Source organism: Crotalus tigris, unplaced genomic scaffold (assembly GCF_016545835.1).
Source record: "Crotalus tigris isolate CLP2741 ecotype Arizona unplaced genomic scaffold, ASM1654583v1 scf7180000020963.25688851:1431469, whole genome shotgun sequence".
NCBI classification, from domain to species: domain Eukaryota; kingdom Metazoa; phylum Chordata; class Lepidosauria; order Squamata; family Viperidae; genus Crotalus; species Crotalus tigris.
In genome coordinates, this window is record NW_024098281.1 from 710,703 (window position 1) to 735,967 (window position 25,265).

Consider the following 25,265-nt stretch of genomic DNA (forward strand, 5'->3'; position numbering starts at 1 on the left):
TGCTCAGGGAAACATTTTATTGGAGAAGAGCATCTGATGGGTGAGGTTGGGGGGGGTCACCCCCCATGACACAAACGCGGAAGCCTTACTCTCTTCACCCTCTCACTTGCTGCGGTAGAAGGTGCTGGCTCCAACGCTACAATGAAGCAGGAGGGACAGAAATGTCAAAATTCAGGGTGGCGTGATTGGTGTCCCTTCCCCAGGCTGAACATCACCCCTCCCCCCGCGCGCGCGCATCATTCCACGTGACAAAGAAAAGGGGGGACAAAGGAAATGGATGCTTGTGGTTCTGGGGGATGGAGAGGGCTGGGTAGGTCCCCAGCCACGCAAGGCAGGCCACGTCTGATGAGGGGAAGGACATTGACCCAAAGCAGGCTGGGTGGAGTCTCCTTGGTCTTTGGGGGCCTCCCTTGAAGCAGCTCCATCCAGGTGTCCTAGAAGGTGGCCTCTTTGGAGGGGAGCAGCAGAGCTGCAGGCCTTGCGCTCAGGGAAGGCACCCAGGTGGCCTCTTTGCCCCATAAAAATATGGAGGCTGTACTGGGCTACTGCTCTCCAATTTGAGTAGAGCAATTAATGCCAAATCTGAGTGTTGCCAGCTGTGGGCAACCCAGACTCTGTTGCCAGGCAAACCACACTTGTCAGTGAGAATGACCTGGGGAACCTGCTCAAAAGCATTGCTGCCTTTCTTTGTGGGGGAAGTGGCAGAAATGGAGTCTCCAGCGTCTCCCACAGGAGCTGCTCAGCCCTAGGTGCAGAAACATCCCGTGGGGCATCCTTTCAAGAGCCACTTTGGGAGGGGAGGAGGAAGAGAGAGAAAAAGAGGTGGCCAGAGCCCTTCCAGTTAGGGGGCAGAGCAGTTCAGCCCGTGTTTTCTTACCTGGGCGCCCCCCAATCTTCTGGCGCGGATTCCACCTCCCTCTGCAGTAGCCAGGTTGTCTTCAGCTGTTCCATTCCCTTCTTGTTCACCAGATAGTGGCCTGAAACTCGCTGGGAGGTCAAAGTTGTACCAATTAGGGGGGGATATATTTCCTATAAAGACCCCCACTCATCGATGCTACTTTAGGTTGGGAACGTTTGACGGGCTCCAGAATTTTGCCAACCACAGCTAATGGGGGCGGGGAGGACATTCAGTGAAAGAAGCAGATCTAAGGAAGGGGACATCCACTAGATTCCCCCCTCCCGTTCTATTTGCTTCCACACCAAATAGTGAGTGGCTCTACCAGAGAGGTTAAAGATGATGGTGAAGCCAAAGACAGGCCCGGGATCCTGGCGCTGGATGATCTGCAGCAGGGATGGCCGGATGGGATTGTCGGAGGCCGAGACTGCCATTTCGTAGACGCCGCTGGACATCCCCTTGTTACTGACGCTGTTGGTCTCCGTGGTGGAGTTGAGGTCATTCTTCCAGGTGCCGATCAGGGAGGACTAAAGGAGAGCGGGAGAGGGGAGGAAAGTGAGTCACGGCGCTAGCCAAGCTCACCTGTCCAACAGGTAGAGACTCTGTCTCCATTTTCTCCAGAGGATCTGAAAACCCCCAAGGCTACCCACGCCGGGTGGGGCTGGCAAAGGCAGCCCATCCCAAAATCCATCGGTCGAGGCGCCTGCCAGACCGCGTGCGGGACGAAACCTCGCGGGCAGATCGCTCTGTTCTCTGCGCAGCGACAGAGAACACCAGCCCCGGCGGCAGGTTGCCTGAGTCGCGGCCGAGCACGGAGGAGGAAACGCTGGGCGTCCGTCCGTTGGGGACCCAGGGCCTCTGGCGCTCAGCGCGACGGCACCGGGTGCGATCAACCCCGAGGAAACGGCACTCTCTGCGCAACCCGCCAGCTCCCACCAGCTGCTCCTGCCGCCCACCCGAGCAGAGGCTGGTGGCGGAGGGTTTTTCCCGGGGGAGGCTGGGACCCTCTGCCCGCCACCCCGCATCTGACCTTGGAGGCTGGCTCCGAGTTTTGAGGTTCGGCAAAATTTCCGTGGCAGAGTAGAAAAGCGAGGAGCCCCAGAGCTGCAAGGCCTATTGCCATGGTGGTGTCCAGGAATCCAGACGTGCCAATCCCAGGCGGGACGCCCCTTATAAAGCCCCGCTCGCACCGCTTCCCTCCACAGCCCTCGACCGGGAGGGGCCGACGGATCCCCGCCCGAGGGGCCAAATCGCTGGCCTTCTGAGAGCGCTGAGCAGCACTTAATAATAATAATAATAATAGTAAAGTTGGAAGGGACCTTGGAGGTCATCTAGTCCAACCCACTTCTCGGGAAGCCCACCGCCGCTGCCCCAACACGGGCACTCTCCGCCAGCGCTCCTCTCCCTGACCCTTCCTCCCGGGACACTTTTCTAGGGCTATTTGGCTGCCTGGGACATCTAAACTCTCATCCGGGCAGCCAACCCACGCCAAGGGGTGGGGAGCCTGGGGTACAGGATACGGGGGAGCTTGCCTTGATGTACAAGTAAGGAGAGGAGAAAAAAAGCGGTCGAGGAGGGTCTGCCACCCCGGTCTCCATAATGACATGGTTAATAACAATCCGATCAGCCTTGGCTGCATGGCTACACACCCTCCCTCCCCGTACTTCGTCCTGGTGCCTTTGGTTAGAAAGAGAGAGACGGGAGGGAACGCATTTGTGTGTGTGTGTGTGTGTGTGTGTGTGTGTGTGTGTGTGTTTGTGTGTAAGAGAGAGGGAGAGAAAGCATTTGTGTGTGTGTGTTTGTGTGTGAGGGAGAGAGAGAGAGAGAGAGAGAGAGAGAGATGGGGAAGGAGGGAGGGAGACCTCCCCTTTTGGTACGTTTGCTTGTTCTGTCTGCGAAACCCACCGTTCCCCCCACTTTTGCTGTCCACCATCTCGCCTTCCTCCTCTTCCTCTTCCCTTTCCCTTCTGTCTGCCTTCCTGTGCCCGAGATGGCCTACGCGTTCGTTTGGCGTGCGAATTGGCAGCCCAGGCTCGTGAAGGCAGCCGGGTTAAGCGGTTCCATTCCGGCCCGGGAAATATTTCTCCGTTTCTGGCGAAATCCGCCGCTCTGCAGGGCGAAGGGCGGGGCTGCTGCGCTCAGAGAATCCGCTCCCCGCTAAGCCCGGCTCCCCATCCCCGGTTCCGTTGGCCGCGTTACTCCTCGCCCTTCCCGAAGGGAGACAAATCCCCCCCGCCCCCCCGCAGTGGCTGCAGTCCACCTGGGAGAGGAGGCGGAGGGGGGCTGGCCATTTCTCCGAAAACCCCCAGAGCGAGCGAAGAATAGAATGCAAAGCGCCCCCTGAAGAAAGTTGGCCTGGAAGCGGGAGGTGAGAAAGCGGAGAGATTCCCTCCCCATCAGGTGTGTTGGTTGAGGGTCTCAGCCTCCCCTCCTCTTAACGTCGGAATCCGCAGCAGCCTCGCTTTAAACAAGGCTTTTTCCCTTTCGGTTGACCCTCTTCTCTCGCTTGCTCAAGACGTCCCAGGAATCGGTTCCTTCCTATTTCTGACCCTCAACCCCCAAAAGTAGAAAGATCTCTCCATTGTTTCTTTCTTGCCCAGCAGGCACCCAACGATCCTTGGTGGCTCCTCTCCACAGCGTTGTTCCAGGAGCCACCAAGAACACCAGACTGCTGTCTCCCTCCCCCCCCCCATCTTGCCTCTGCCCTCTGGCCAGGTTCTGTTGGGGCAGGCTGGACAGAGGGAGCAGAGCAGGAAGGCGAGGAACCCAGCCATCTCCCTCCCTCCCTCCCTCCGCCTTCTCTCCTCTAAACATGCCTGGTTCTGGATCTCTGAGGATTTAGCCAAGCCCCCCCCCCCTCCCCATCATCTTGGCACTCTGGGTTTGGGTTTGACAATAAGGCCTTTTGTAGATTCCATTAAAAAAATACATTTTCCAGGTCATTCTCTTGATTTATCCTTTGTATTTTCATTTTAGCTTTTAAAACTTCACCAAGGTTGTTTTGAATAGCACCCAGAGTCACTTACAGTGAGATGGGCAGTGTCTAAATTTAATAAATAAAATATCCAGTAAGACATCCTTTTCCAAATCTGTCATCAGTAGTTCCACATTCTCTATTGCCGTTTCTCCTTCCACTGTGAGTTGGGTGTCACAATGAAAGAATAAGCAGCTATACAATTGCCAGTTTGGGATGTACTTATAAAGGTTTTGTTTGCCAGGCTGCCAAGTCAGACCCGGTTCTTCTGGTTCTTCTCCGAAGCCAGAACTCGCCCACCTCCTCCGGGCATGAAGGAGGGAAGAAGAATCCCTGGCATCAGCAGCGGGCCACAATACAGGGCACAGTGGCTCCTTTCTCTAAAATACAGAATAGACCATCCAGCAGGGGAAGAATCCAAAAGGAAGGATCTCTGGACCCAAAAGCCTCCTGGGGGGGGGGAGAGGACCCCCTGGGCAGCTGGCTGAAGACCCCACACACATAAGAGGGAAGGCAAAAGACCATTGAGGTCTCCTAATTGGCTTTATTTTGGACAAGGTACAGTAACTGATAGAGGAAGAGGCAGTGTGTAAAGTTCTCTTAAAAGCCCCCCACCACAGCATTGAAGATGGGGGGAAGGTTCGTTAAGGCCGTGGTTGGGTGCCCCTTTTTTTAAGACTCCAGAATCTTTGGGCTGGGCAGAGGTGGGGGAAGGCAGAGAGGGCGGTGAAACAAAGGTGAGTGTGTGGAAGAACAGAACTGTGAACATTGTGGGTGTTTCATGGGGGAGAGAAGAGTCTTACCCCCTGGCTGTCCATCACCTTGGATCTTAACTTTTAACCTCTTTATTCTAGTTTCAATTCTTTTTAGTACTTTTTAATTTTTATTTCATTGTAAGCCATCCAGAGTTGCTTTGTTAGTGAGATGGGTGATGTAAAACATTATTTTACCCAGAGCTAGCTTTGAGCCCCCACTCCAGATGGGGGTCCTATCCAGCCTCTCTTGGAAACTTTCAGTCTGGTACCCAGGGAGCTTCTGAAAGACCAGCGAGGCCGATGCCGCTCAGGCAAACATTTCATTGGAGAAGAGCATCTGATGGGAGCAGTAGGAAGGGTCAACTCCCCGCCATGGTCCCCAAGGCAGAAATGGGGAAGACTTTCTCTCTTCACCTTCACTAGGTGCGGTAGAAGGTGTCCTTGGCAATGCTACAATGAAACAGGAGGGAGGAAAATGGCAAAATTCACGGTGGCATGATTGGTGTCCCCCCCCATTAGCATCCCACCCCCCACCCCATTCCCTTTTTCCACCCACTCACCTGAGAATGAAAACGGGGGGGGGGGGCGGTCAAAACCAGATAGATCCCCAGCCATGCATTGCAACCCAGACTATGGTGCCACCCAAACCACACTTGTCAGTGAGAACGGTCTGGGGAACCTAGTTGAAAGCTTTGCTGTGTTTCTTTGTGGGGGAAGTAGCAGAAACAGAGTCTCCAGCCTCCCCTGCAGGAGCTGCTCAGCCCTGGGTGTGAAAACATCCCCCAGAGAGGCAAACCATTGGGGCATCCTTTCAAGAGCCATGGGGTGGGAGAAGAGAGAGAAAAAGAGAGGTGCCCAAGGCTCTTCCAGTTAGGGGGCACATCATTTCAGCCCCTGCGTTTCCTTACCTGGTCGCCCCCCAATCCTCTGCTGTAGATCCCACCTCCCCACTCAGCAAGCCAGGCTGTCTTCAGCTGCTCCTCTCCATTCTTGTCCACCAGAGACTGGCCCACCAAGAGGGAGGTGGATTCTTAGGGAGGAATCGGCCAGAGACTCCCTGGCAGGTCAAAGTTGTTGTACCAATTGGGGGGGGGGAATATATTTCCCATAAAGTCCCCAAAAAGCCCAGAGCGAGTGAAGAACAGAATGCAAAGCAGTCTCCTGAAGAAAATCCGCCTAGGAAGCTGGAGGTGAGAAAGCGGAGAGATTCCCTCTCCAAAGACTAGGACCACACTGCTTAACAATGGCAATTCCCAGTTGTGGTCATTAGGCCAGGACAGCCCTGTTGGAAAGGCAGGACTTCGTGGTTCTGCTCTGCCACACACTCACCTTTGCTTCACCATCCTCTCTGTCTTCCCCCATCTCTGCCCAGCCCAAAGATTCTGGAGCCTTAAAAAAAGAGGCACCCAACCACGGCCTTAATTAACCTCCCCCCCATCTTCAATGCAGAGGTGGGGGGCTTTTAAGAGGACTTTACACACCGCCTCTTCCTCTATCAAATGCTGTAACCGTAAAAGAAGATAATTATGTGAGACTGCTAAAACAAATAAAATTGGATTTGAAAAAGTGGAAGAACCTCCAACTTTCAATGTTGGGGAGAATAGCAACAGTGAAAATGAATATCCTACCAAAAATAGTCTTTTTATTTCAAAGGATCCCTGTAAGGCTGGGAAAAGCCTTTTTTGATGAACTGAATACAATAATATTGAAATTTATCTGGCAAGAAAAAAAAAAGCTAGAATATAAGTGAACATGCTACAAGAAGCAAAAGACAGTGGAGGACTTGGACTGCCGGACTGGAGGTTATATTACCAAGCAACCATTCTAACATGACTTAAAGAATGGATAATGCTTAGAGATAAAAGACTGTACCTAGAGGGGTATGACCTGCATATAGGTTGGCATGCCTTTCTGTGGTATGGAAAGAATAAAACATATAGATAGTTTGAAAACCATTTTATAAGAAATGCACTTCTTTCAGAATGGGAAAGAATAAAAGAGAAAAATTACATTAAGATACCTGAATGGCTTTCAACAATAGAAGTTTTTGCTTTCCTAAATTTAATTAACTATGATAAAGTTGTTACTTATAAAGATATTTTGGACAATGAAAACAAGAATTACAAGAACAAGGTATTGATTTAGCATGATAGCCATATCTGCAAATTCAAACGAGATATGAAAAAGATGTTCAAACAACGGGATTTTATAAAGAACAGACAGACTTTGATCAGATACTGTTGAATGAAAAGTTGATCAAGAAACTGTAGATTCCTATTAAACTTAAAGATGGAGGAAGAACAAATAAAAGACACAATGATAATATGGGCAAAGAATTTTGGACATACTATAGAATTAGAAGAGCGGCAAAAATTATTGGAAAGAAATATTAAATTAATTAAAACAGTGCTATATAAAGAAAACTTATACAAAATATTTTATAGATGGCATATGACACCAGTGAGATTAGCGAAAATGTTTTAAAATACTTCAAACAATTGTTGGACATGCAAACAAAGGCCAGGCACTTATTACCACATTTGGTGGACATGCCCTAAAGCAAAAAGGTATTGGGCTGAAATGTTGGAGTCATTGGGTTATCTGGCCTGTTAGGCTGAGTCACCAGCTGCAGTAGGCCAAGGTATGCGGAAGTCAGAAGAGAAAATAGATTGGCGTAAACAAGTTTGTGCCGTGCGGTGCAAGGGAATGTTGTTTTGGTGTTTGTTAGTGCCGTGTGCAACAGCTGTATAGTAGCGTGTGCAAAACAAAGTTAGCACGTGTAATATGCTAATATGCTGTGTCATGACAAATGTGGTTGGTGTAAGGTGGTCACCAGGTGCCTATAAACCCGCCTTCTGATAACACAATAAAAGGGATGCTTCGTCTTTGTTCGAGGCTCCCATCCCGAGGAAACCACGTGTACGTGTCTGTTCTTCAACACCCATGGGAGACCGCTGGGCGCGTGAAAACCCGAAAATGGTGACCCCGACGTGATTCAAGTTTCTGAGCACGTCTCTGGGTACTGCAACTCAGGGCCGGTCGTCAGCTAGACGAAGTACCCTCCCAAAACTGCAACTCAGGGCCAGTCAGCTAGACGAAGCACCCTCCCAAAACTGCAACTCAGGGCCGGTCGTCAGGATAGACGAAGCACCCTCCCAAAATATTACATCTCTTGGTATCCTCTTACTTACTCAGCGGAAGAGCTCACTGCAACTCAGGGCCGGTCGTCAGAGCTAGACGAAGCACCCTCCCAAAACCGTGAGTATGGGGACAGAATTCTCTAAGCCTCAGGTTGCGCACCTCCCAGAACTTAGGGAATTGACCAAGTCATCAATAATTAAATCAGGAAAAACAATGGGAAAGATTTGCTGCTTCCCACTAAAAGGGATTTGATCCTCCTCTTAAAATATGTATATCTAAATTGCCTTGCATAGCCCGAAGGAGGATCCCTAAAAATGTCTGTGTGGGTTAAATTAGGAAAGTATTTTCATGAATGACCAGGATGTGTAAAACTGTGACTGTTAACTGTTTCAAATCCAAAGGAAAAAGAATTTTAAAGTCTGCTAGAAATTCTGCTTAAAATAAGCCACAAAAAGGAAGAACCTCACTCTGTCTGGCCAACAAACAGAGTGAAGAAAAAGAATTGTGTTTGTTTGTTTGTATTCCTCCTTCTCTCTGTGTGTCTATCTACAAGAGCCTTTCGAAACTCAAGTCTGCTTGTGTGGGGAAATAACTTTTTAAAGTTACTTTTCATATCCTAAAACTTACTGGTGAAACTACTATGAAACTTTTCTGAAACAAATAAGCATTTTCTAATCTCTAAAACGATGTGGTCTATTTTAGAATAAATGTTCTCCTACCCTTGGCAAGTTGCACACCTTAAAATATTAGGCTTTTAAAATTATTTGGAGTTTTCAGCATTTTCAAACTGCCTGCAAACTACCCCCCTTCCAATTCTTTTCCTGCTCTTTGTTCTCCAAACCTTTTGTCTGCCTCTCCTGGTAGAGTCTGTCCAGAAAGGGGGGGGGAGACCTTGTTCTTGTATCTTTCAGCCCTGAAACCCTCTCCCAAGCCTTTGGAAGCACAACACACAGACCCAGATGCTGCCTCCATCCATTTGAGCCATGGGATTGAGTTTGAATCCAGCCATCCACTAAAAAGCCACCATGCATCTTCCCAAGTCCTACCATTTCCCCAGATGCCTGTGAGAGCTGCAGAAGGAAGGTGGTGCCATGTGAAGCCTCAGAAGAGAAAATTAAGACTATGGGGGGAGGGTGGAAACTCATTGTAAACTTTTCTTTCTTGCCCCATTTGTATTGTAACAAGCCAGTTGAATGTATTAATGGAGAGATGGGAATATGTGGCAGAACAAATACTGAACATCTTGGACTTCTATCTGGTGGGAGGGAAAACTTTTCCAGAATGCTTGTATTGCCTGTTTTGTAGAAATAGCTGCATATGCACACACACACACCATTCACACCATTCAGAGTCTATCCCCTCCACCTACCTTTAGTAAAGTTCCCCCCAGGCTGATTTTTGCTCTATTGCACCAAAGCTTTGTGGGACCAACTTCCAACAGATTCCAAGGGGGAGGGAACTAGGCCCCCTCAGGTGATTTGCAATTCATATGCCCTGACTAAGGAAGCAACAGGGAATATCCCAAACTTCAGCCCTGAATATTTTGCACTGTTGAGCTCAGATTTGAATTCCTAGAACTCATTACGTGCAATTTAAAGAAAATTTAATAGACTGGCATATTAGACATTACAAACCTGGATGCACTGAATTAAGAGCTAAGGCAGGAAACAACCCTTGAAATTGGGCAGCCAGTTGTCATGTACTAAGGAAAACCATGGCTGTGAAGAATTTTGGGAGGTATGCAAACCTGACTGGAAGCTAAAGGTGACATCCAACATTTGAAAATGATTGGCACAGAATATTGGATACTATAAATTTCTTTTCCACCTAACAAAATTGGGAGCCACTAAAGGGATCTTTTTCTGCTGCCTCCATTAATGTCTTCTTTTTCTTTTTTTGCTTAACAGTTTAAAAGCTTGCCTACCAAGTCTCCCTGACCAGATCAATTTTAATGTCATACATTTACACACTTAAGGCACAAAGTGGGGATATTGATGGAAGTTAGCCCCCCCCCCGAAGGAAATATTAAAAAGGGCAGAAAAATATATTTTTCCTCAAAAGGACTTTTTAAAAACCAAACCTGGCCCCAAATCTATCTGCCCCAAACAAGAGCTAGGCCCATACAGATGCAAATGTAACACCATCAGAAAGTTGGAGCCAGAGCAATCAAGAAAACAAAAGAGAAGATCTGCATACCCCACCCAAACTGTAGGAGTCAGCCCCATCACCTGGGAAGCAGGATATGATAATGCAATTTCCTGAAGAACCATCTTTCTGCAATAAACTGTAATCTTCAGGAACTGTCACCCACCAACAGGTCAATTTAGTAACTACACCTATCACTGCAGTTCAGCAACCCTTGCTAACTAAACCAGCCTTCACTTTGCCAAGCGACACTGAGGATGACTTCCTATAAAGCGCAACCTCCTTATTTTTTAAATAAAACAGAAAAGTAGGAGATGTTGGAGTCATTGGGTTATCTGGCCTGTTAGGCTGAGTCACCAGCTGCAGTAGGCCAAGGTATGCGGAAGTCAGAAGAGAAAATAGATTGGCGTAAACAAGTTTGTGCCGTGCGGTGCAAGGGAATGTTGTTTTGGTGTTTGTTAGTGCCGTGTGCAACAGCTGTATAGTAGCGTGTGCAAAACAAAGTTAGCACGTGTAATATGCTAATATGCTGTGTCATAACAAATGTGGTTGGTGTAAGGTGGTCACCAGGTGCCTATAAACCCGCCTTCTGATAACACAATAAAAGGGATGCTTCGTCTTTGTTCGAGGCTCCCATCCCGAGGAAACCACGTGTACGTGTCTGTTCTTCAACACCCATGGGAGACCGCTGGGCGCGTGAAAACCCGCACTGAAATACATTTATGGTTGGAGAAGACGACTAAAAAACAAATAGACTTCAAGCCAGAATTGTTTTTGTTAGGAATAATAGGAGCCAAGTATGAGAAAGATTGTAGATATCTAATACTACATATGTATTAACAGCAGCAAGAATTGTATTTGTCCAATATTGGAAAAATGAAAACTTACCAACTGAAAAAGTACTAATTAAGAAAATTTTAGAATGCGTAGAAATGGATACATTGACTTTAGGGATTACAGAGAAAGAAGACTCAGTTTACTTTAGAACGTGGATAACTTTTACCAATGGCTAGAAAAACGAGTCAGAGAGAAAGGAATGTGACATATAACTTTGAATATACATTAGTAAGAAGGCTACTGAGTGATTAATTAATACTGTTATGATAATAAATTATATCTATTGTTCTTAATTAACTATATGTACCCATGCTGTTTGCTAAATATTGAAAATGTAACCTGGGAAAACCCCAACTCCAACCCCAACCCTAACCCTAACCCCAACCCTAACCCAAACCTCCATTCTAATCCTGACCCCATTTTGTTCCTAACCCTATTAAAACTAATACCATATGTTAAAAAAAAAAAAATCTGTTCCCAAGAGGATCTGGTTGGAGATGAATAAGGAAGAGGCAAAGAGCAGAGCTGCTGCTTCCCTAGGTCTTCTCTCCCAAGACTCCAGATGGAACTGGGCAGAATCACCACCAAGAACCAGGAGACAAGAAGGAGGGAGGGAGGCAGAGAGACAGAGACAGAGACCGAGACAGACAGACAGAGACAAAGACAGAGAGACACAAAGAGACACAGTGAGACACAGTGATGGAGATGGAGACGGAGACAGAGACAGAAAGAGCATGGGTGAGTTAAAGTCTCCAAGCCAAGTTGTCCAGGGGTCTTAAAGGAGCTCCTGGGGCCATCTCAGACCCATCATATTTTAGTGCTTAGTAGGAGCATCAAGGATTTGGGGTGAGCCCAAGTCAATCTGGTATTATTTGACACACTGTCTGATTTAGGTGTTTATGGGAATGCGGTGGACATAATGTACTTTGACTTCAGCAAAACATTTGACAAATAAGGCATCTCTGGCGTTTGCACGACAAGGTGCGCAACCCAGCGCACACAGCCTACCGGAAGGCTTTGCACGGTCTGCTGGATGTAGAGCACCCAGAGGGAGGGGTGCCCTCGAACCTGGATTCCCCGGCGGGGGGAGGAAACATTTTTGAGGGGAAGCCTTGCTCTCTTCACATTCACTAGGTGCCGTAGAAGGTGTCCTTGGCAATGCTACAATGATTAAACAGGAGAGAGGGAAATGTCAAAATTCATGGTGGCATGATTGGGTCCCCTCCCCAGGATGAGCATCCCACCCCCCACCCCCTTCCCTTTTTCCACCCACTCACTTGAGAAGAAAAGGGGGGCAAAGGAAATGGATGCTGCTGGTTCTGGGGGGGGGGGGGGCAGGGCCAGATAGGTCCCCAGACATGCATTGCAACCCAGACTGTGTCGCCACTCAAACCGCACTTGTCAGTGAGAACGACCTGGGGAACCTCCTCAAAAGCTTTGCTGTGTTTCTTTGTGGGGGGAGTGGCAGAAACGGAGTCTCCAGCCGCTCCCTCAGGAGCTGCTCAGCCCTGGGTGCGGAAATATCCCCGAGAGAGGCAAACCATTGGGGCGTTCTGGTCGCCCTTTCAAGAGCCACTTTGGGGTGGGGGGAGAGAGAGAGAGAAAGAGAGGTGCCCAGGGCCCTTCCAGTTAGGGGGCACAGCAGTTCAACCCCTGCATTTCCTTACCGGGTCGCCCCCCAATCCTCTGCTGCGGATCCCATCTTCGCACGCAACAGCCAGGTTGTCTTCAGTTGCTCCTTTCCGTTCTCGTCCACCACACACTGTCCCGAAAAGACGGAGGTGGATTCTGGGGGCGGAATCAGCCAGAGACTCACCGGCAGATCAAAGTTGTTATCCCAGTTGTGGGGAGATCTATTTCCCATTAAGACCCCCGTTCATCGATGGTTGGGAAAGTCTTTTATGGGCTCCAAAATCTTTGGGCAGTTCCAGCTGATTGGGGGGGGGGGAATATTCAGTCAAACAATCTGCAAGGGGTAGATTACAGGATGGGGAGATCGACTAGATCCCCTCCTCCCGTTCTATTTGCTTCCACACCAAATAGTGAGTGGCTCTACCAGTGACTTTCCAGCTGACGGTGAAGCCAAAGGTGGGTTGAGTGCCCCTTTGTGCTGGACGCCCTGCAGCGCGGGTGGCCGGATGGCCTTGCCGGAGGCCAGACCGCCCTTTTGTAGACGTCGCTAAACACCCCCGTGTTACTGACCTGTTGACTTCCACAGTGGAGGTCATTCTTTCAGCTGCCGGTCAGGGAGCACTAAAGGAGAGCGGGATGGGGGAGGAAACAGGTCACCGGGCTAACTGTCCAACAGGTAGAGACTCTGCCTCCATATTGCCTGGGGTGAGCCGCGGTGCGGCGCCCGAGAAGAAGTGGGCACGTGAAGGCAGCCGGGTTCAGCGGTCCCATTCCGGCCCGGGAAATATTTCTCCGTTTCTGGCGAAATCCGCCGCTCTGCGGGGCGAAGGGCGGGGCTGCTGCGCTCAGAGAATCCGCTCCCCGCTAAGCCTGGCTCCAAATCCCCGGTTCCGTTGGCCGCGTTACTCCTCGCCCTTCCCGAAGGGAGGCAAATCCCCCCCACCCCCCCGCAGTGGCTGCAGTCCACCTGGGAGAGGAGGCGGAGGGGGGGGTGGCCATTTCTCCGAAAACCCCCAGAGCGAGCGAAGAACAGAATGCAAAGCGCCCCCTGAAGAAAGTTGTCCTGGAAGCGGGAGGTGAGAAAGCGGAGATATTCCCTCCCCATCAGGTGTGTCGGTTGAGGGTCTCAGCCTCCCCTCCTCTTAACGTCGGAATCCGCAGCAGCCTCGCTTTAAACAAGGCTTTTTCCCTTTCGGTTGACCCTCTTCTCTCGCTTGCTGAAAACGTCCCAGGAATCGGCTCCTTCCTATTTCTGACCCTCAACCCCCCAAAGTAGAAAGATCTCCCCATTGTTTTCTTTCTGGCTGAGCAGACACCCAATGATCCTTGAGTGGCCACTTCTCCTAGACCTTGTTCCAGGAGCCACCAAGGACACCAGACTGCTGGCTCCCCCCTCCCCCCATCTAGCCGCTGCCCTCCTGGGGCAGGCTGGCTGGGCAGTGGGAACAGAGGAGGAAGGGGAGGAACCCAGCCCTCTCCCTCCCTCCCTCGGCCTTCTCTTCTTTCCGCTAAACATGCCTGGTTCTGGATCTCCGAGGATTTACCCAAGGCCCCCCCCCGCTCATCTCCTTGGCACTCTGGGTTTGGGTTTCACAATAAGGCTTTTTGTATGCTCAATACAAAAAAAATCCCCTTCGTGGATTACTGCCTTGTCCTGGGGAAGGGACTTGCATAACTCAATGAAGCTATGAGCTATGCTGTGCAGGGCCACCCAAGACGAACAGGTCATAGCAGAGAGTTCTGACAAAATGGGATCCACTGGAGATGGAAATGGCAACCCACTCCAGTATCTTTGCCATGAAAACTCCATGGACAGTACTAAAAGGAAAAAAGATATGACGCTGGAAAATGGCGTCGGAAGGTGTCCAATATGCTACTGGGGAAGAGCAGAGGGCTAGTACTAATAGCATTGGAAAGAGTGAAGTGACTGGGCCAAAACCGAAAGGACCTCAGCTATAGATTCATCTGGTGGTGAAAGGAAAGTCCCATGCGGTAAAGATCTGAACATGGACATCTTAGGAATCAGCGAACTAAAATGGACAGGGATGGGTGAATTTAATTCAGATGACCATCAGGTATACTACTGCGGGCAAGAATCCCTCAGAAGAAATGGAGTAGCTATCATAGTCAACAAAAGAGTAGGAAAAGCAATACTGGGGTACAATCCCCAAAATGACAGAATGATCTCAGTGGGAATCCAAGGCAAACCATTCAAAATCACAGTAGTCCAAGACTATGCCCTAACCGCTGGTGCTGAAGAGGATGAAATTGACCGGTTCTATGAAGCACTACAGCACCTTATAGAATCAACACCAAAAAATGATGTTCCTATCATCATGGGGGATTGGAATGCTAAGGTAGGAAGCCAAAAGATAACCGGAATAACAGGCAAGTTTGGCCTTGGAGTACAAAATGAAGCAGGGCACAGGGTGATAGAATTTTGTCAAGAGAATAGGATGGTCATAGCAAACACTCTTTTCCAACAACCCAAGAGAGGGCTCTACACATGGACATCACCAGGTGGTCAACACAGAAATCAGATTGACTATAAGCTCTGCAGCCAAAGATGGAGAAGCTCTATACAGTCAGTAAAAACAAGACCAGGAGCCGACTGGCTCAGATCATGAGCTTCTCCTTGCAAAATTTAGGCTTAAATTGAAGAAAGTAGGGAAAAACGCTAGGCCATTCAGGTATGAACTAAATCATATTCCTGATGAATATACAGTAGAGGTGACAAATAAATATAAGAAATTAGACCTGATCGACAGAGTGCCTGAAGAACTATGGATGGAGGCTTGCAACATTGTACAAGAGGTAGCAACCAAAAACATCCCAAAGAAAAAGAAATGCAAGAAAGCAAAATGGCTGTCTGAGGAAGCTTTGCAAATAGCTGAGGAAAGAAGGGAAGTGAAAGGCAAAGGAGAAAGAGAAAGACACACCCAATTGAATGCAGAATTCCAGAGAATAGCTAGAAGAGGTAAGAATGCCCTCTTAAATGAACAGTGCAAAGAAATAGAAGAAAACAACAGAATAGGGAGGACCAGAGATCTCTTCAAGAAAATTGGAGATATGAAGGGAACGTTTCATGCAAAGATGGGCATGATAAAGGACCAAAATGGCAGAGACCTAACAGAGGCAGAAGAGATTAAGAAGAGATGGCAAAACTACACAGAAGAACTATACAAGAATGAGCTTAACGTCCCAGATAACCACAATGAGATGGTCACTGACCTCGAACCAGACATCCTAGAATGTGAAGTGAAATGGGCCTTAGAAAATCTGAGCAACAACAAAGCTAGTGGAGGTGACAGTATTCCAGCTGAGCTATTCAAAATCTTAAAAGAAACGGAGTTAGTTAAAGATTGTATGGTAAAATGGGCACAAAATTTTCAAGAGCCAATTCTATTGGATACATGGGAGACAATTTGGGTTAGAAATGTAAAATTTACTCAAGCTCAAAATTTGAGAGAAATTTTTTATAAAATGTTTTATAGGTGGCATTTGGATCCCCAAAAGTTGTCTTGTATGTATCCCAACTTGCAGCCCAAATGTTGCAGATGTGGTAGTTTGGACACAACTTACTTTCATATTTGGTGGACTTGTAGATATATAAAACCTTTTTAGATTAAAATTTGGTGGAACATTCAAAATATTTTTAAAAGAAAGATAAAGTTTACTCCTCAACTATTTTTGTTGGGTATAATTGTAGATTTTGATGTTAAGGAAACTAATTTGATGTTGAATTTAATAACAGCAGCAAGGCTGTTGGTAGGGCAATATTGGAAGAAAGATTGTTTGCCAACTATAGAAGAATGGATGCTTAAAGTATCAAATTTAGCAGAAATGGCTAAGATTTCTGCTTATTTGAAGGATCATTCACAAGAAAGATACATTTTGGTTTAGAGAAGATGGATAGATTATATTCAGAATAAATATGGGACTAAAAAGTTCCATTTATTTTATGACTAAATTTTAGAATATTATTATTGTTGTTATTATTATTATTAATAGTTTAGTATAGTGGAATTTTTATTATATTGTATTGTTTATGAATTAGAATTTTAATTTGTTTATATGATTTTATTTGCAAATTGTTTATTCTGTGTTAAAAGGGAGTTAAAGCACATTATATTTGTTTATCTACATAGCTGGTTAATGTTAGTTAGATTATGATTATTATATTTTTTACCCTGTATTCACTCTGAGGAGGGGGAGGGGGAAAGGGTGGGTGGGTTTGGGGTATATTTTGTAATTTTTGTAAAACTTTTTAATAAAAAAAAATCTTCAAAGAAGATGCAATAAAAGTGCTACACTCAATTTGCCAGCAAATTTGGAAAACTCAACAGTGGCCACAGGATTGGAAAAGGTCAGTTTACATTCCAATTCTAAAGAAAGTCAATGCAAAAGAATGTTCAAAGAGGAAAAATAACAGCTCTCAAAAGAAACCAGCATGGCTGCATAAAGAACTCTCTGATAAATTGAAAGATAAAAAGGACAAGTATAGAAAGTGGAAAGAGGGGCATATAAATAAGTCAGAATATCAGCAAATAGCCGGAACCTGCAAAGATGAAGTGAGGAAAGCTAAGGCTCAAAATTAACTAAGGCTTGCGACCAAAGTCAAAAATAACAAAAAAAGCTTCTTTCAACATGTAAAAAACAAGAAAAAAGTGAAGGAAATGATTGGTCCATTAGTGGGTGAAAGTGGCAAGAAGGTGACAAGCAACATAGAGAAAGCAGAACTATTTAACTTGTTTTTTGCATCTGTCTTTATACAAAGGGGAAAAACAGTCCAACCTATCAAAATAGTGCCATAAAAAACAGAATAGAAACACAAGTTAAGATAGACAAGAAAATGGTAAGTGAGGACCTGTCCAGCCTAGACGGATTCAAATCATCAGGACCAGATGGATTACACCCCAAGGTTCTCAAAGAAGTGGCAGATGTGATCTCAGAACCACTGAACTATATTTTTCAAAGATCTTGGAGCACTGGGGAGCTACCAGAGGACTGGAAAAGAGCTGATGTAGTTCCCATCTTCAAAAAAGGAAAAAAAATGGATCCAGGAAATTACAGAACTATAGCACTATTGCACTCATTTCACGTGCTAGTAAAGTTATGCTTAAAATCCTACAAGCTAGACTCCAGCAGTATGTGGATCGAGAACTTCCAGAAGTACAGGTAGGATTTCAAAGAGGCAGAGGAACTAGAGATCAAATTGCCAACATACCCTGGATCATGGAGAAAGCTAGGGAGTTTCAGAAAAGCATCTACTTCTGCTTCATTGACTATGCTAAAGCCTTTGATTGTGTGCATCACAACAAATTGTGGCAAGTTCTTAAAGAGATGGGAGTGCCAGACCATCTTATTTGTCTCTTGAGAAACCTATATGCGGTCAAGAAGCAGCAGTGAGAACTGGACACGGAATCGCTGGTTGGTTCAAAATTGGGAAAGGAGTCTGGCAAGGCTGTATACTGTGGTTCTGCCTATTTAACTTATATGCAGAGCACATCATGAGAAAGGCAAGACTAGATGAATCAAAAGTTGGAATTAAAATTGCCGGGAGAAATATCAACAACCTAAAATATGCAGATGATACCACTCTAATGGCAGAAAGTGAAGAGGAACTAAAGAGCCTCTTGATGCGGGTGAAGGAGAGCGCAAAAGTTGGCTTGAAACTCAACATTAAGAAAACCAAGATCATGGCATCTGGTCCTCTCAATTCCTGGCAAACAGATGGGGAAGAAATGGAGATAGTGACAGATTTTATCTTCCTGGGCTCCAAGATCGCCGGAGATGGGGACTGCAGCCAAGAAATTAGATAGCTTGCTCCTGGGAAGGAAAGCTATGGCAAATCTAGACAGCATACTAAAAAGGAGACCTCACCCTGCCAACAAAAGTACATATAGTCAAGGCCATGGTTTTCCCAGTTGAAATGTATGGCAAAGTTGGACCATAAGAAAGGCTGAGCGCCAAGAATGGAGGCCTTTGAACTATTGTGCTGGAGAAGACTCCTGCGAGTCCCCTGGACTGCAAGGCAATCAAACTGGTCAGTCCTGGAGATCAACCCTGATTGCTCTTTAGAAGGCCAGATCCTGAAGTTGAAACTCAAATACTTTGGCCACCTAATGAGAAGGAAGGACTCACTGGAGAAGAGCCTAATGCTGGGAAAGATGGAGGGCAATAGAAGAAGGGGACGACAGAGAATGAGGTGGCTGGATGGAGTCACTGAAGCAGTAGGTGTGAGCTTAAATGGACTCTAGAGGACAGGAAGGCCTGAATCGCAATGGGTCAGACAGGACTTCACAACTAACAACAACAATGTTCAATAGATTTTCCAGGTCATTCTCTTGATTTATCCTTGGTATTTTCTTTTTAATTTTTAAAACTTTACCAGGGTTGTTTTGAATAGCACCCAGAGTCACTTGACAGTGAGATGGGCAGTGTATAAATTTAATAAATAAATAAAATATCCAGTAAGACATCCTTTTCCAAATTATTCCCCTGATCTGTCATTGGTAGTTCCACATTCTCTATTTCCTCTGTCGGGCCATTTCTCCTTCAGCTGTGAGTTGTATGTCACAATGAAAGAATAAACAGCTATTCAATTGCCAGCCAGGGATGTGCTTATCAACATTTTGCTCGCCAGGTTGCCAAGTTGCCCACCTCCTCCGGGCATGAAGGAGGGAAGAAGAATCCCTGGCATCAGCAGCCGACCACAATACAGGGCACAGTGGCTCCTTTCTCTAAAACACAGAATATGCCATCGGGCAGGGGAAGAATCCAAAAGGAAGCATCTCTGGACCCAAAAGCCTCCTCTGCGGGGGGGGGGAGAACCCCCTGGGCAGCTAGCTGAAGACCCCCACACACAAGAGGGAAGGCAAAAGACCCTTGAGTTCTCCTATTTAGCTTTATTTTAGACAAGGTACAGTAACTGATAGTGGAAGAGGCAGGGTGTAAGGTCCTCTTAAAAGCCCTCCCCCATTCAAAACGAGGGGGAGGTTCATTAATACCATTGTTGGGTGCCCCTTGTTTAAAGACTCCAGAATCTTTGGGTTGGGCAGAGATGGAGATGGAAGACAGAGAGGTTGGTGAAGCAAAGGTGAGTGTGTGGCAGAGCAGAATGATGAAGTCCTGCCTTCCCAAAGGTGCTGTCCTGGCCTAATGACCAACAACTAGGACTTCTGGAATTGCCATTGTTAAGAAGTATGGTCATAGTCGTTGGGGAGGGAATCTCTTCGCTTTCTCACCTCCCGCTTCCTAGGCAAACTTTCTTCAGAGGACCCGCTTTGCATTCTGTTCTTCGCTCCCTCTGGGTTCTTTTGGATCTTTATGGGAAATATATCCTCTCCCCCAATTGGTACAACAACTTAGACCAGCCAGTGAGTCTCTGGCCGATTCCTCCCTGTGAATCCACCTCCCTCTTGGTGGGCTAGCCTCTGGTGGACAAGAACGGAGAGGAGCAGCTGAAGACAGCCAGGCTGCTGCATGGGGAGGTGAGATCTACAGCAATGAATTGTGGGGGGGGGGGGGCGACCAGGTAAGGAAACGGAGGGGCTGAACTGCTCTGCTCCCTAACTGGAAGAGCCCTGAGCACCTCTCTTTTTCTCTATTTTCTCCCTCCCCAAAGTGGCTCTTGAAAGGATGCTCCAAGGGTTTGCCTCTCTGGGGGATGTTTCCACACCCAGGGCTGAGCAGCTCCTGCTGGAGGGGCTGAAGACTCCGTTTCTGCCACTCCCCCCACAAAGAAACACAGCAGAGCTTTGGATGAGCTTCCCCAGGTCTTTCTCACTGACAAGTGTGGTTTGGGTGGCACCACAGTCTGGGTTGAACACAGCTGGCAACACTTGGAGCGTTGGCAGTAATTGCTCTACTCAAATCAGAGAGCAGCAGCCCAGCACAGCCCCCACATTTGTATGGGGCAAAGAGGACACCTGGGTGCCTTCCCTGAGCACAAGGCTTGCAGCTCTGCTGCTCCCCTCCAAAAAGGACAGGCCTGCTTTGGGTCAGTGTCGTTCCCCACATCAGACTTGGCGTGCAATGGGGACCTACCTGGCCCTGACTACCCCGAGAACCAGAGCATCCATTTCTCCCCCCCCCTTTACAATATCACGTGTCTGGGTGGAAGGAAGGAATGGGGTAGGGGATGGGATGCTCAGCCTGGGGGGGAACACCAATCATGCCACCATGAATTTTGACATTTTCCTCCCTCCTGTTTCATTAAAGGGTTGGCCCAACACCTTCTTCGGCACTTAGTGAAGGTGAAGAAAGCAAGGCTTCCCCATTTCTGCCTTGGGGTGCCATGGCGGGGAGTTGACCCTCCCTACTGCTCCCATCAGACCCTCTTCTCCAATAAAATGTTTGCCTGAGCAGCATCGGCCTCCCTGGTCTTTCAGAAGCTCTCTGGGTGCCAGTCTGCAGATTTCCAGGAGAGGCTGGGTAGGACCCCATCTGGAGGGGGGGCTCAAAGCTAACTCTGGGGTACAGAGTCTCTACTTGTCTCTACTACTGCTCTACTATTGATCTGCATTTTACACAGCCTTTGCCCTTGAAGACTTTGGGAACCTGCAGCCAATCCACTGAGGATCTGACCTATTAATTTATTAGGAAATTATTAAAGGATTTTGCAAATCAGCCATGAATTAGCTTCACCCAGAGCTGGTCCATCCTAATCACTTAGCCTAAGCTTTGCTTGATAGAGTCACTGTTAGAACCAGCAGTTAGCTAGAACCTATTTCGACACTTACCTGAAGAAACCAAAGAGACTGGCTACAAACGGTTCAGTTATTATAATTGGATTTGCAATCAAGAATTTTGCAAGTGGGACCATTAGAGGAACAAGAAAAAGTAATGTGGTATTTTGGTTAAAAATGCAGAGGGGAAAAAAAAACTCCACATTAGCATGTCAAAAAACACACCCAGAAGTGCAGAGCGTATTTTATTTTAATAACTTTTTATGTCACCCATCTCACTAATACAGAAACTCTGCGTGGCTTACAATGAAATAAATGTTAAAAAGTGCTAAAAAGAATTGAAACAAGAATAAAGAGATTAAAAATTAAGAACCAAGGTGATGGACAGCCTGGGAGCAAGAATCTTCTCTACCCCATGACACCTTCCCAAGGTACCCTACTCTGTCAGGGCCCCAAGCTGAGCAGCTGAGCCAGGGAAAGAGCAGAGCTGCAGCTTCCCTAGGTTTCTCCCCCAAGAGTCCACACGGAGCTGAGCAGAATCACCAGTAGAAATCAGGAGATGAGAGAGAGACAGAGACAGAGACAGAGATAGAAAGACAGAAACAGAGAGACGGAGAGAGATGGAGAAATGGAGAGAGAGACAGAGAGAGAGACACACAGAGAGAGATGGAGACAGAGACAGAGAAAGACAGAGACAGAGATGGCGAGAGAGAGAGAGAGAGAGAGAGAGAGAGAGAGAGAGAGAGAGAGAGAGACAGACAGACAGACAGACAGACAGACAGACAGACAGACAGACAGACAAAGGAAGCTCCTGGGACCAACTTAGACTCATCATATTTTAATGCTTAGCAGGACCATCAAGGGTTTGGGGTGACCCCAAATCAACCTGATATTTTTTGACACACTGTCTGATTTAGTTGATTATGGGAATGCAGTGGACATTATGTACCTTGACTTCAGCAAAACGTTTGACAAATATCAATGAAATCCTGGTGAAGAAGAAGGCAACCTGTGGCTGGCCTACACTACCATTACATGGATAGAGCTGGTGGAGAGATTTATTGCAGGGGTCCATTTTAGGCCTTGTGCTGTTTGACATATTTAGGTTAGTTCAGGAGTTAGAAAACATTGTAATCTGTTTTGGATAAGATACAATACCAAATGGGGGGATATATGTAATACTACAGAAGGCGGAATGAAGATTTCAAAGGATCTTTAAAAGCTGGAATAATGGGCAAAAATCCGGAAAGATTAATTTCAACAGAAATAAATGCAAAGTCCAACATTTGTGTAGAAACAAAAATCAAAGGCATTAATACAGGATGGCAGGTAGTATAGAAAACATATAGGGAGGATACTATAGACTCTCTGGGCAGGCAGAAGATACAGGCCGGGTCTTTCTGCATCAGATGAGCAGAGAGACTACCAGAGAGGCCTGCAAGAGTGATGGGGGGGGGCAATTATCCGGGCACCCTGGTCCTCCCTTGCTGGCAACTTCATTTGGTGAAAGAAAGAGCAAGAGGAAATGCCATCCTGGAGCTAACCCAGAATCCCAGGCCGAGTTCAGCACCTCGGAGCTCCCTCTGGACCTTCTCAGGGCGGTCTCTGCTGCCCTCCCCAGGCTGGGCTTCTCTCTCCAAAGCTTCACAGAGCTGCTGTGGGGCGCGCGGCAGGGCTGGTCCTCGTGAGCCTCCTCATTCCTATGGGTGCCGTCTGTGCCCCAGCTAGGAGTTGAATTCGGAAGGAACCAGGCGGGGACCCCGGTTTCCGGCGGCCGGAAGAGAGGCGGGAGGAGCGGAGCAGTAACGCCGGAACCCAGCTGGCAGCTGCTATGCCAATAAAACAAGGTTTCTGTTGCCCCAGAAACGTTTCCTCCCCCCCCCCCCGGGAATCCAGGCTTCCAGGCCACCGCTGCTCTTCCACCCGACGGGAATCTCAGGAAGGTAGAGGAGCTGCGGGGGGCGGGGGAGGCGCCTGCTCAACCTCCACCCCGGCTGCCCCTGTCCCCCCCCCCCGCGCCCCTCCCGGCCCGTTAATTCGCCCTGCCCTCTCCACCGTATCGGCAGGAAAAAATACCTCGGGGTGCCGGGAAAGAGTCCAATTGCTCCGCCGGCCGGCGAGGCCTCCCGGGGCTCGGGGCTCAATGGGCCGGCGGTCGTTTCGGGCAAGGCGGCTCTGGCCTTCGCCCCACAAGGTGCGCAACCCAGCGGCAGAAACCCTACAGGAGGGCTTTGCACGATCTGCTGGACGTAGAGCACCCAGAGGGAGCGGGTTCCCTCGACTCCCCCGTGGGAGAGCCCGGCTGCCCAGGGATCCTTGGCCAGGCGCGCGAGCCGTCTTGGCCTCTGCCCGGCTCCCTTCCACCGAGCCCTCCTCGCGCCCTTGCACGGGCCACGCGGCCCGCCCGCTCGCCTCTCCTGCGTGCATGCAGCAGAGCCAGCATGGAAGCGGAACCCACGGAAGCGTCGGCCTCGCTGCTTCCGGGGGGTGTCGTCTCAGTTCTGGGAGGCGGAGGCGGAGGCGGAGGTGGTGGCATCGGCGTCGCCCACGCCTCGCGAGGTGGAGGAAGAGCTGGTCCTGCCCGCCTCCACCTCCCTGGGGAGTGACGAGGACAAGGCTCCTAGGCGAACTTTGTTCGGGGGACCGCTTTGCATTCTGTTCTTCACTCGCTCTGGGGTTTTTTTGGATCTTTATGGGAAATATATCCCCCCCCCGCAATTGGTACAGGGCAGAGGGGGGAGCCAGCAGTCTGTTGTTCTTTGTGGCTCGTGGAACAATGCTGAGGAGAAGTGGGCACTCAAGGGTCGTTGGGTGTCTGCTCAGCCAGAAACAAACAGTGGAGAGATCTTTCTACTTTTGGGGGTTGAGGGTCAGAAATAGGAAGGAGCCGATTCCTGGGACGTTTTGAGCAAGCGAGAGAAGGGGGTCAAACCAAAGGAAAAAGCCTTGTTTAAAGCGAGGCTGCTGCGGATTCCGACGTTAAGAGGAGGGGAGGCTGAGACCCTCAACCGACACACCTGATGGGGAGGGAATATCTCCGCTTTCGCACCTCCCGCTTCTAGGCCCACTTTCTTCAGGGGGGCGCTTTGCATTCTGTTCTTCGCTCGCTCTGGGGGTTTTCGGGGAAATTGCCCGCCTCCTCTCCCAGGTGGACTGCAAGAACTGCGGAGGGTTGGGGGGGGATTTGCGCCCCTTCGGATCTCGCCGAGAAGAGGGTGTGCTGGCCAGCAAAAGTGTGGTGGGGAAAGAAGAGAGCCTGGCAGACGGAGCAAGGAAACTCACAAAAAGGATAGCTTTCTCTTCCTCTCCCTCTCTCTCCCCCTCTCCCCCCCTCTCACTCACACACACACACAGAGTGCTTTCTCCCCCTTCTCTCTCTTTTTCTCCAAAGGTACCTGCACGAAGAGGGGCGATGGGGGTGCAGCTATGCAGCTAAGCCTGATCGGATTGTTATTAACTGTTTAATTATGGGGGCACGGGGGAAGGCAGACCCCTGAAAGGCTGGGTAGGAAAAGGCCGTGATCCTGACCCCCCCACTAGTTTTTTTTCTCTTGTCAACGTCCCTTGTCTTCCTGCACCCCAGGCTCCCCACCCCTTAGCATGGCGATTGGCTGTCCGGATGCGCATTTAACGTGCCCTAGAAAAATGTCCCTCCGTGAAACGACCGGGAAGAAAGGGCGAGGATGGAGCGCTGGCGGATCAATGGCGGGAGAGGAGCGCTGGTAGAGAGCCAGCCGTTCAGCCGCGCCGGGGTTCCCGAGACGAAGTGCCCCCCCGCTCCCCCTTGCTGCCGAAATGCTGTTCTTTTGGGGGGGGATCTTGCCCCTCCCAGGCGCGGGGGGGGGGGAAGGAGGCGGCAGCTCAAGGGGGTGGGAGAGACGGTGCGAGCGGGGCTTTATAAGGGGCGTCCCTCCTGGAGATGGCGCGTCTAGATTCCTGGAGGCCACCATGGCGATTGGCCTGCCAGCTCTGGGGCTCCTCGCTTTTCTGCTCTGCTGCTCGGGAACCTTTGCTGAACCCCAAAACTCGGAGCCAGCCGCCAAGGTCAGATGCGGGGTGGCGGGCAGAGGGTCCCAGCCTCCCCCGGGGAAACCCCTGCCATCAGCCACTGCTCGGGTGGGCTGCAGGAGCAGCTGGTGAGAGCTGGTGGGCTACGCAGAGGGTGCCGCTTCCTCGGGGTTGATCGTACCCGGTGC

At 48.8% G+C, this 25,265-nt stretch overlaps 1 protein-coding gene across 6 annotated transcripts; it reads right to left on the bottom strand.

Annotated features, from left to right (window-relative positions):
* Nucleotides 1-2: 2 nt before the first annotated feature.
* On the bottom strand, nt 3-23,595 carry LOC120319784. 6 transcript variants are annotated; one of them, XR_005559832.1, is made up of 7 exons: nt 12,950-14,101; nt 12,415-12,535; nt 11,756-11,908; nt 4,820-5,074; nt 1,221-1,422; nt 878-987; nt 3-136 (listed from the first exon to the last, which is right to left on the bottom strand). XR_005559832.1 is itself a non-coding variant. In XM_039369017.1 (4 exons), the coding sequence occupies exons 1-4, from the start codon at nt 23,494-23,496 to the stop codon at nt 95-97; spliced, it is 705 nt and encodes a 234-aa protein (XP_039224951.1). In that variant the 5' UTR covers nt 23,497-23,568; the 3' UTR covers nt 3-94. The 6 variants fall into 6 exon arrangements, 2 of the variants coding, with proteins under 2 accessions (XP_039224951.1, XP_039224950.1); XR_005559835.1 differs by lacking the exons at nt 11,756-11,908; nt 12,415-12,535; nt 12,950-14,101 and adding an exon at nt 23,146-23,573; XM_039369017.1 differs by lacking the exons at nt 4,820-5,074; nt 11,756-11,908; nt 12,415-12,535; nt 12,950-14,101 and adding an exon at nt 23,146-23,568.
* Nucleotides 23,596-25,265: the final 1,670 nt, after the last annotated feature.